The 12,218-nt window shown below is 41.7% G+C and overlaps 1 protein-coding gene across 2 annotated transcripts in view; it reads right to left on the bottom strand.

Annotated features, from left to right (window-relative positions):
* The window catches only part of ythdc2 (YTH domain containing 2), a 130,375-nt gene that overhangs the window by 54,685 nt on the left and 63,472 nt on the right, over positions 1-12,218 (bottom strand). For both annotated transcript variants that reach the window (XM_084336259.1, XM_084336258.1), the window contains exons 11-14: positions 8,477-8,612; positions 6,513-6,639; positions 4,116-4,181; positions 2,958-3,136 (exon numbers count right to left, since the gene is read on the bottom strand). In XM_084336259.1, coding sequence (XP_084192385.1) covers positions 2,958-3,136; positions 4,116-4,181; positions 6,513-6,639; positions 8,477-8,612 — 508 coding nt within the window. The remainder of the gene's footprint in view (positions 1-2,957; positions 3,137-4,115; positions 4,182-6,512; positions 6,640-8,476; positions 8,613-12,218) is intronic.

Raw genomic sequence — 12,218 nt, forward strand, 5'->3', positions numbered from 1 at the left:
CAATTTAAAAGTGCTTAATGTACGCACTACCATGAGAAGACACTGCATCTCGATATGTGGAGTGAAACTGTGGAACAGTCTAAATGTAGTGCTAAAGCAATGTCCAAACATGAGACAATTCAAACTGATGTATAAGGAAATGATGTTCACAAGGTAGGTACAGGGATGAGGAAGGGACTTGATATTCACGGGTGTTTACAGTTTTATTTTATTTCTTTCATGTTTTACATATAGTTTTTTTTGCATATATATATATATATATTTTTTTTTTTATGTTTTAAAATAGTACACTCATTTGAGTAGTGGAAGAGGGGTAGAATTAAATAAGTGTATACTTCTTCCTACTCCTTTTCGAACATGTAGATTGAGTTGGGTTTTGCTTTTGTTATTGTTTGTTTGTATTCATTGCATGTTCGAAATAAAGATTAAAAAAAAAAAAAAAAAAAACGTGACGCCATGCAGTGTTTGTTTTCTCATTTCATTCAAAAGATCCAAACCGATTGAAGTTTATGGATACCATGCCTTCAAATCATCTTACCTTGACGATTAAAAGCCTCCACAATTTAGAAAACAGTATTCCCATGGCTGGTGTTGATATGCTGCTAGCTAACGGAAACAAACAAACACAGGACCGGACACTAAAGCAGATAACTAGGCATAATTTTTACTTCCGCTCAGGGGGGTTCAAAATAAAAGAGCGATGTCTAAAGCACCGGAAATACGTTTATTTTGTACATTATCTAACGTTAACACAAACCTAAACTAACTTTAGGTTAGTTGTAACGTTAGTTTAGGTTCGTGTTAACGTTAGATAATGTACAAAATAAACGTATTTCCGGTGCTTTAGACGTCGCTCTTTTATTTTGAAACCCCCCGACCGGAAGTAAAAATGATGCCTCGTTATCTGCTTTAGTGTCCGGTCCTGTGTTTGTTCGTTTCCGTTAGCTAGCAGCATATCAACACCAGCCATGGGAATACTGTTTTCTAAATTGTGGAGGCTTTTTAATCGTCAAGGATTTGAAGGCATGGTATCCATAAACTTCAATCGGTTCGGATCCTTTGAATGAAATGAGAATGTAAACAAACACTGCATGGCGTCACGTTAGAAAGTATCACTGCGTTGCGTGAAATCACTGACTGAGCCCAGAGAGGAGTGGTTCGGCAAAAAAATATTCCGAGTGTATTTGCTTAGAAAACGTAATTGTCAAATTTAATTATTTTTTATTTCTCCACATGGTAAATACACAGGTCACAACATGTTTACAGGAACGTTTTGGAGTTGTATTTGGAGTGTATTTCGTGACTGTAGGGGACTGTAGGGAACTTCAGGGTAAAGGACTGCCCCACTTCCAGTGATGAAGCTAAGCTACGCTAACGGTGCGGGCGTTCCCTAAGCCTACTGCACGCACAGAGAAGAAAAGGGTATGTATCTTCTTGTCTAACTCCAGGGAAGATGGCAAATAAGCAAATTTCTCAAAATGTTGGCGTTTTCCTTCAAGGCGAACAGGTTTTCTGTATGCAAATGTTTTATCTGATCATTTTGTAACATTACTTTTATCTGTAATGTCTATGTGTTTATTTTGAAACTTTGTGTTGCTGCCATTCTTGGCCAGGTCTCCCCTGTAAAAGAGATCCTGGATCTCAGTGGGACAAACCTGGTTAAATAAAGGCTAAATAAAATTATATATATATATATATACATGTTCTCAACTACAAAAATTGTTGAGCACAGAACTTCAGGAGCGTGACCAGTGAAGATAACTGAAACATCCCTACAGAACTTCAGGAGCATGACCAGTGAAGATAACTCAAACATCCCTACAGAACTTCAGGAGCGTGACCAGTGAAGATAACTGAAACATCCCTACAGAGATCCAGGAGCGTGACCAGTGAAGATAACTGAAACATCCCTACAGAACTTCATGAGCGCGACCAGTGAAGATAACTGAAACATCCCTACAGAGATTCAGGAGCGTGACCAGTGAAGATAACTGAAACATCCCTACAGAACTTCAGGAGCGTGACCAGTGAAGATAACTGAAACATCCCTACAGAGATCCAGGAGCGTGACCAGTGAAGATAACTGAAACATCCCTACAGAACTTCAGGAGCGTGACCAGTGAAGATAACTGAAACATCCCTACAGAACTTCAGGAGCGTGACCAGTGAAGATAACTGAAACATCCCTACAGAGATCCAGGAGTGTGACCAGTGAAGATAACTGAAACATCCCTACAGAGATCCAGGAGTGTGACCAGTGAAGATAACTGAAACATCCCTACAGAGATTCAGGAGTGTGACGACTGACGAGTGAAGATAACTGAAACATCCCTGCTTTCAATCAATTGGCACATGTGCTCCTTTTTACATTTTCTGGGAAAGATGAATTTATTTTTTACTGTATGCTAGTCTGTAGAGCGGCCACACATTTACTGATGACTCAGTTTTGTGTAAAGGGTTGAAAGACACAAGAACATTTACTTCGTAAATTAAAAGTGCTATAGATAACATTTTCACGTAATCATTTATTTTACGAAAACGTTTAGAAAGGCGTGGAATAAAATTATTGCATTTACCCCCCCAAAATATGATTGATTAATGAATTGATCATAAAAAAAATGTTGCAGGTCCAAAATTAATGTTGTTGTTGTATCCCCATGTATGTATCCCCTCCCTACTTCCCATTTCCCCACGTGGAATGCACCTCATTGGATAAATGACATGCCAGTGCTCCAATGCGATATCTAGTGGCTGAATGTTATCTATAGCACCTTTAAACATGCATGCAAAATAATTTACATAAACACTAAGGACTAACTATACTGGCTGACTGTCCCAGCAAAGACTATATGAATTGTACACATTGTTATTCTCTTCTGTATCTTTCATACAAATGTCAGCATATTCTAAGTTGATAAACATGGGCAGAAGTGGCAGGGGGACTCCCTGTCTCTCACCGTCGTCTGAGGTAGTCAGGATGTTATGTAGCAGGTGCATGATGAGGTCCAGGTCCACCATCTCATCGTCAAAGCTGTGGTGGTAGACCTTCAGCAGCTCTTGGTCCTCCACGCTCAGCTCCGCCGTCGCCGACCGCACCAGCGACGACTCGTCCAGCATGCCCAAATCCAACGTGGAGCTGGGCGGGTGACAGGGAGAGGGGATTTAGGCTGGGATATGTGAAATTTTATTTTTTTGACAATTATTAATTAATTATTCAATCGCAGCCATTACATCATGGATGCCTTGATGAAGTTGTATTATTTCCATCTTATTCCTTTTCGTCTTATCTACAAGTATTTTGTACAGGTTCCCATGCAGGCCCCAATATAATATGCCATTATCTTTAACAATATATCAGAGCCTTTCATGTTCCTTTGTCACTTTTCAGCTCAGAAAGGTTCTAAAGGTGTTAAAGGTGCTGTAAGTGGTATTTTTTTCCCTACATCTTAAAATAATATCTCTACATTCTGATAGCCGATCACTGATATCGAGTGTTCGGTCAGTAACATGGGTATCCCAGTCCCTCTGCTCTGCAGTAAAGACAAAATACAGTATATCCCGTTCCTACTTTGTCCAATGAGGATAGAGAACTGCACACTGTAAATATGGTCTGACAAAAATAAGAAATAAAATATGTGCTTGAAACAAGTAAAATAATCTGCCAGTGCTGTAAGCCAATTTGGCTTGGGCAAGACTTCTTGAAATAAGTGAAAAAGAAAATATCTAGGGTTCTCTCTCCTGATTGGATAAAGCGGGAACGGGATACCATAACATTTATTTTGTGTTTACTGCAGAGTGGAGGGACTGGGAGACCCATCTTACTGACCGAACACTCTGTATCAGCAATGGCTGTCAGAATGTAGAGGTATTTAAGACTTAATTTTAACAAAGAAATATACCAGTTATAGCACCTTTAACAGTCTGGATTCCACAACCACCTAATGCAACAGATGTTGGTGAAACAAGCATCCTGGTAGATCCCTGTAAAGTGGCGCATTTGTAGAACCTCCTGGTAGTCCATTTCACTGGAGAACTTCACCGGCATTTGCAATACAGGATATTCCAGCAACGTGGTGACCAGTGGGAGCCATGTATGTTGTGTGCAGTTCTCTTACAGGTAGGACTGAAGTAGATCCACAGCCTCCGTTTGCTGAAAGTGCTTGGCAAAGTCCAGAGCGGTCCTGAAACAAACGCAGACACACGGCGCTCACAAGCTTTTCTTCATGGAACAACAAAAACCTTGTTTAATGGACCAGGCAATTAGACATAGTACACTCACAAATCACAAATGCTTTAAACTCATGTCTAATCACGTCACAAATGCAAAGAAATATAGCTGTTAGAGCAATGTTATTTTTTCATTGCATGAAAGAAAATATGATTTGAGACATTTGTAAATGTACTATTCAAAAAGCTAAGAAAGGGATTAAAAGGAGATGTATTTCTATTGTTGGGGTTAACTTGTGGAACAATGCTGATATACATTTACCGTAAGAATGAGTTATTTGCTTTTGGTTTTCAAATAGAAATGATTTGTATAGCTATTTTTGAAGATTACAAATGTGAATAATTCTTATTTTGTTATTCTTATTTCTTTTGTTTTCTGTTTTGGGGCCTTAACACTTTGATCGCCAGGCTTAAATTCATAATTTACCAGCCTCCGCCAGCCCTATTTAATATGGAGAAGTTCCCCTTCTTTGCAGGGCTATAACTTTTTAAATTGTATTGCTAAATTGACATTACTATGGCCCATTCAACGTCCTATATCTATTGTTCAGGGTGTAGCAACGTTATACTTTTTCATTCACATATTCATACTAAAATACGGTCTAAAGTATAAGTATGTTTTTATCGTTTTCTGCAGCTTTCTCCAGAACGTGATTTATAGCCCCAAATGCATTATATTGATGATGAAATACAGTTTGATAGGAATCTGCGCGAGATAAAAAATGTCAAATGGACATGCTTCTAGAAGTTACTACTGATCATCTGATGTTGACCGGATGGGGGGGGGGGGGGGGTCGTTTATAATTCCGTGGACAACGTTAGATGATTCATCTAGTGTGGGTGATATGATCATCAGAGCAGTTTATATGGAACACGTTAAAAAAAAAACGCTGAATCTTACCGTAGCTTCCTCATAGCGTTGGGCGATGAGCGTGGAGCAGAGATATTCCTATTATGGGATGTAGAAATATGCGATCCATTTCCAGGTTGTATAATAGTATATACGTCCAAATCATGTTGTTTATCGAATTATTGGTAACGGATTGATATCCGTTGTGTCTAGCTCGAGTCCTGGTACTATTACCGAGTGATCGGACCGAATTGAAATGAGCACCAGCTTCCATTTCCTGTTTCCGCTCTGGGCGATCCGCCGATCCGCCACCAGATGGCGCTCTTGAACCGTTGGAGAGTTGAGAGGGGATCAACAGTATATCTCAAGTGTCCGGGGGAGAAATATGATTTCGATCACAGATTTTTGAAATATTGATATCAAAGACGTGGTACGTCGTCTTTGGCAGAATGAGCATGGCGAGGAAAGACGTGGTACGGCGGTTTTGGCGACCATAGTGTTAATTTGTTAAGAATATAGGACAGGCATGTATAAGCATTATGTGTCAGCCTGTACCTTTTCAGTCACTGTCAAATCAAAGACCATTGAATGATTTTGCATATTGTATTATGTGTGATGACTGAATAAAACGACTACTACTAATACTACTACTACTACAAAGCGGACTAACATTAAAAAGGAACGCGCCAACACGCACAAATGAATGGAAGCGGATACGGACCAGCTAGCCTAGCTGTTGGCCAAAAACACCTCTCCCGGAGTTTTAAGCTAGGCTAGTGGTCCGTATCCGCTTCCTTTCATTTGTGCATGTGGGCGTGTTACAGAGAGGAGACATGCTGTGAAAACAGCAGAAGGAACTAACATTGCAGTCACATATCCGCAAAAAAAGTGTCTTGAATCGAAAAATGTCCTTAAATCTTTTTTTATCTAGTTTTTAATAGTAAAATTCTCCTCTCTGAACACTTTATTTACATAAGACATAAAATATTTAGAATTTCTATTGTGCAACTATGTCATGTAGCTTTAAAATGTAGAATCTGGTTCATCTGATGAATGTGATGTTATGCAGCACCTTAAACTTTACAAGGTTCTATTGAGACAGTATACTGTACACACCACATCTACCAAGAGGTCTGGAGAAACTCAACAGTATACTGTACCCACCACATCTGCCAAGACAGGTCTGGAGAAACTCAACAGTATACTGTACACACCACATCTACCAAGGCAGGTCTGGAGAAACTCAACAGTATACTGTACACACCACATCTACCAAGAGGTCTGGAGAAACTCGCAGTATAAAAAATCCAACCCACACATCAGATCAAAACCAAAGTGCAATACCAAGCAGGGCTCTGTTGCAGAGAGGCCGTTGTTTTGGCATCATTACAGACCCTACCTTCGAGTGTCCACAGTAAAATTAGGGATATCCTACCAGCCGTTGGCGGCCTTGACGTTAATGCTGGCCCCCATGTTGAGCAGTTGCTCCATCTGGCTGAGGAAGCCCCGGCCACCCGCTGCCATCAGAGGGGTGAACGTGGTCTTGCTGTGCATGTAGTCAACTGCAGGAGAATGGAGAGGAGTAGGTTGGTTCAGTAAAACACTGCATGGTTTGGTTCAGTAAAACACTGCATGGTTTGGTTCAGTAAAACACTGCATGGTTTGGTTCAGTAAAACACTGCATCAATCAATCAATCAATCAATCAATCAAATGTATTTATATAGCGCATTTAGACATGACACTTGTCAACCAAAGTGCTTGACATAGCTAAAAACAAAGAAACGTGCTAAAGTATAGAATAAACAGAAAATAAAACAACCAACGGATAGACAAGGAAACAAAACAACACGTCAACAAGCAATTCAAGAGTCAGAGTGAGTCAGGGAAGGCCAGGCAGTATAGATGGGTTTTGAGTTTCGATTTAAAAGACTCGATAGCAGGGAACAAAATAACTACACGCCATTCGCCAAATGCGTGTAGATTTACCGTCTGGCGACTAAAAATAATAGTCTGCCCGCCAGCTGGCATGTAGTTCATATCGATACTCTTATTTTGAAAATCCTGGGCGGGTCTCATTGCCGCCCCAAGCGCAGCTCCAGTCATAATATCTGGGCTCCGGCAGCTAGCAACGTTCAGGTTCATATGATACTCTTATTTTGAAAAACCCTGTAGCACCTCCGCGAGTCATATGATATCCGCCGACTCCATGTTTCACTTTCTTGAAAACAGAGCAGCGTTAACACAGCAGCGGTAACACAGCAGTGCGCCTACAGACGCGAAATAAGTCTGTGATGTTTTTTTTCTTCTCACAACGAGTCCAATGCAGCTACATGCTTTGCACCGTCGCCATTCCTTTCTGCCCACATCGCCCAAAATTAACGTTTATGTACCAATCACTACAACGTTAACGTAAGCTAACAAGCTAATCCTGATGATCAGACGAGGCAGAGCCATAAGCCATAGTGAACAGCACTGAGGAAAGGGAAATGGGGGGGGGGGGGGGGGGGTACTCTCCCCTTCCCCGTGTGTGTGTGTGCGTGCGTTTGGAAAGACGACGGAGTCACTAGTCAGGACTCAGGACAGGAGTATATTATAGTAAACTGAGGATTACTGAGGATGGACAGATAATGTTGATATTCAAATATAAAAAAGTTTTGAGAGGAGTGGAAGTTTGAAGACAGACTACAATATGATGCGGGGGTGGTGAGTTGAAACACAGTGTGTGTGTGTGTGTCCCGACCCCACTTCTATGTTTCAATAAATTATTTGCATTTAAAACTATTAACGCTGACTCATTCCTTCAGTCTACTCAATTATGCTAATATTCCTTATGTTGTTTATGATATTAATTGAAAATAGCATATGAGAGTATTATATGTAATAATAACACATGGCGATATACTAAAAAGCTATTTATAATTTTTGGCTGGTAAAAAATCTGCCCGGCTGGTACTTTTAAAAATCTACCAGCCAAATGGCTGGTAAGTCAAAAAGTTAAGTTTGTTCCCTGCGTCGATAGTACTGCATAGTTTGGTTCAGTATTCAAAACACTGCATGGTTTGGTTCAGTATTCAAAACACTGCATGGTTTGGTTCAGTAAAACACTGCATGGTTTGGTTCAGTAAAACACTGCATGGTTTGTCAAGTCTATCATCGACTAAATAATAATAATAATAATAATCTTCATTTATATAGCACCTTTCATACACGGAGTGCAACTCAAAGTGCTTAACAGAGACACGTCTTCTTTAAACAAGTCAAGAAGAAACAACACAATAAGTCAAGAAAAAACAAGAATACCATAAGGTCCAAAAAATTATAATAAACTCAAAATAAATAAATAAATGAATGCATGCATGCAACACTCCCAGACAAAGACAAAGAAAAGTCAGTCATACCGCTGACGTCCTCGCTCAGGACGAGGTTGAAGAGTTGGACGAAGCCGTCAGGGTCCTGGTTGAGGAAGATATCAGAGAGGCAGGCGTCCATCTCCTTCACCAGCCACGGGGCGAGGGACACCACGTCCTTCTCGTTCTGCAAATACAGAAAGAGCACACTGACTCAACCTGACCCAACTAATGCCATATGTGACCAGGCATGAAGAATAGGGTCTTGTTGAGCAGTCTTCAAATTTGTCTTTTTTACATTATATGAAAGTACAGGTTCTTACATTCAAAATAGGCCATCACTTGTACAAATCGAGCGGATACAATTAAATCTACAGTATGTAGTTATTAACACTTTGATCGCCAGGCTTAAATTCATAATTTACCATCATTCGCCAGCCCTATTTAATATGGAGAAGTTCCCCTTCTTTGCAGGGCTATAACTTTTTAAATTGTATTGCTAAATTGACATTACTATGGCCCATTCAACGTCCTATATCTATTGTTCAGGGTGTAGCAACGTTATACTTTTTCATTCACATATTCATACTAAAATACGGTCTAAAGTATAAGTATGTTTTTATCGTTTTCTGCAGCTTTCTCCAGAACGTGATTTATAGCCCCAAATGCATTATATTGATGATGAAATAGTTTGATAGGAATCTGCGCGAGATAAAAAATGTCAAATGGACGTGCTTCTAGAAGTTACTACTGATCATTTGATGTTGACCGGATGGGGGGGGGGTCGTTTATAATTCCGTGGCCAACGTTATATGATTCATCTAGTGTGGGTGATATGATCATTAGAGCAGTTAGTATCGAACACGGTAAAAAATAACATTGAATCTTACCGTAGCGCTTCCTCATAGCGTTGGGCGATGAGCGTGGAACAGAAATTTTCCTATTATGGGATGTAGAAATATGCGATCCATTTCCAGGTTGTATAATAGTATATACGTCCAAATCATGTTGTTTATCGAGTTATTTGCAACCGATCGATGTCCAGTGTATCAAGATGGAGTCCCGCTAACGATAGCGAGTGCGGGGGGGCAGGTGGCGCACGGAGATTACGTTCGTCACCAACACCGGGAGACACTAGGATTCGCCTGTTCGAATCCAGCTCCCGGCGTTGCTATCAGCTTGGCTGTCCTCTCACGCTGATACAATTGGCTGTATCAGGGGGTGGGAAGCTGAAGGGTGGGTCCTGGGCGTTGTGGACAGCGACCCCTACAGTTCGGTCGGGGCGCCTGCTCAGCGAGGGTTGGATCCGAGGAGAGATAGTGTGGCCTCCCACACGCTACACTCTCCCGGTGAGAACCTGCGCGGCCAGGTTGGCCTGCCCCAGGCTGCACATGCGTCGGAGGAAAGCATGTGACAGTCTCCGGTCTCCCGGACCAACAGTAGGGGAAAGTACGCAACAACCAGGAAGGGTGGGATGGGAGAAAAATCGGGAAAAAGGAGGGGAAGAAAGATAAAAAAAAAAAAAAAAAAAAAAAAACGATAGCGAGTGCCCGGACGAAATATGGGAGAGCACCACTTCCGGCGCATCACTTCCTGTTTGGGCGATCCGCCGATCGGCCACCAGATGGCGCTCTTGAACCGTTGGAGAGTTGAGAGGGGATCAACAGTGTAAGAGCCAATTTACATGGTTGTAGTGCCATATGTTATATTTTATGCATTTGTTTGGATTTATGTATTTATGAATTCTGCCTCTATACATTGTGCCTGCCAGCCTGCCAAATTGAGTTTGTGGCATCAGTTCCCGTTGCTCACCAGTAGGTGACATACGTAGCTACTTAATGAGTAACGGGACTGATGACAGGCAGGTGTGTTTGGTTACCGGTAGAGCCAAACAGTTTTTGACCGTCAAGTCGTCAAGTTGTCACGTCGACACGGCACGTTGTTTGTTATCGTTTTGTTTGTAGGGTAAAGTGTTTGTTTGTTCTTTTGAAAGGTATCGTTTGGCAATTGCTTTATATCACATTTGTGTGGTAAATAAACCCATTGGGGTATTAGTGGAACGAACCTTGTGGACATTCATTCCTTTCACCAAGACGGTTACAACAGCGGCCACAGACGCGTCAATTACAGGTTTTTAGCCGGTAGCAGCCTCCTCAAGGGCTTATAGTTTTTATTGTTTTGTTAAAGTCAAGTTGGCCCTTATACAAGTCAAAAACTAGTGCTCGTTGAGAACACATGAAGAGCAAGTCAAAAACTTGTGCTCTTTAGTATAAAGGTGGATTGGAAACCACACCAAGAGCAAAGCAAAACTTGCTCATCAGTAAAGTGGATCAGCACAGAACCACAGCAAGACGAGCAAAGTAGGTTTAAGCTTTGCGCAACAAGAAACGTTGAGGACAGCGGGGAAGCCATTCAGCCTCGCTTTGATGCGCGCGCGGAGCTGATGCGTTGAGGACTGCGTGGGATTTGCGCAGTTCCAGCTGTTGGATGTCAACATAGCCATGAGCTGAGAAGCGCTGAACGACAACCTACTCATCAGAGCTCCGACTACAACCAACGGTACCCAACGTCAGCTGCCAACATTTTCCGTGGTAGGCTACAAGCCGAGGTAAGGTAGCGCTACCCCTTTTTTTGGCCATGGTAAATGTGTGCACACAACTCTTACGTTTTGCGAGCATAAAGTCCAATGCATTGGTAGCTGAAAATAGACTGCGCGTACCAGTCTACCGTTAACTTCGATTTGTTTGTGCGCGCCACCGTTGGCGTTGAATCCGTTATGTGCGCCACGCACAACTATCGTTGACTGTTTGAATCCCTTCATGCGCGCCGGGCATAACGTTATTGCTTCAATCATTTCACTGCTGATTGTCAACATGAGCGTTGCGGATGACAATCAAGACATTAATAATGAGCAACTCGTCGGTGCAGAGGCGGCTGTGAAAACTGTCACAATGGAAAAAAGGGAAATTAAACTGACCTTAAAGGCTGTAATGGAAAAATTGGGAAAATAAAAGATCAGATATATTAAATAAGGCACAAAAGTTGTACAAAATGATGGAGGTATTTATGCACAATGCTGACGTGACAGGGGTACAAGATGTATTATGTGAATATGTAAGGCTGTGTGAGACAGCCAAATCTGTACAAAATGAATTTATGAATACGTCAACTATGTCCCCGGACGAAAATACATTACAAACTGCCTGGTTTGGGTCAAGAATAAACACGTTGGAAAGCTTCCACATGCTTGTTGAGAGTTGGCTGGCACAAAATATGGCAATTACAAATAGCCAGGGTGAAGTGCACTCAGAACCTGTGCACACAGAGGATGTGCACACAGAGGATGTGCACACAAGGGAGGTGCACACTGTCAGTGCACCCACAGAGGACGTACGCCCAGACAACATACCAACAGTGGTTGATGATGTGAAACCAAATGACAGTATTTCAAATATCTCCTTTGGACGCTCACAAGGCAGCAGAAAGAGTGGTAGCAGTGCCAGCTCTGAACGCCTCATAGCAGAGGCTAAAAGAGCATCACTGCTGGTGAAAGCAGCGTACTTAAAGGAGAGACAAGCTCTGGAGGATCAAGAGGAAGAGTTAAGGAGGAATAATGAGGAGCAAGAGCAACAGTTAAGGAGGAGCAAGGAAGTGTTAAGGAGGAAAAAGGAGCAGCTTGAAATGGAGGCTGAGTTGGCTGTATCCACTGCCCATTTGGCTGTTATGCATACTACGTCAGATGCAGGGAGACGGTCACGAACCTCTAGCCAAAGGCATGTGGGAAATCACACTG

Source organism: Notolepis coatsorum, assembly GCF_963971535.1.
Source record: "Notolepis coatsorum genome assembly, chromosome: 19".
Lineage (NCBI taxonomy): Eukaryota > Metazoa > Chordata > Actinopteri > Aulopiformes > Paralepididae > Notolepis > Notolepis coatsorum.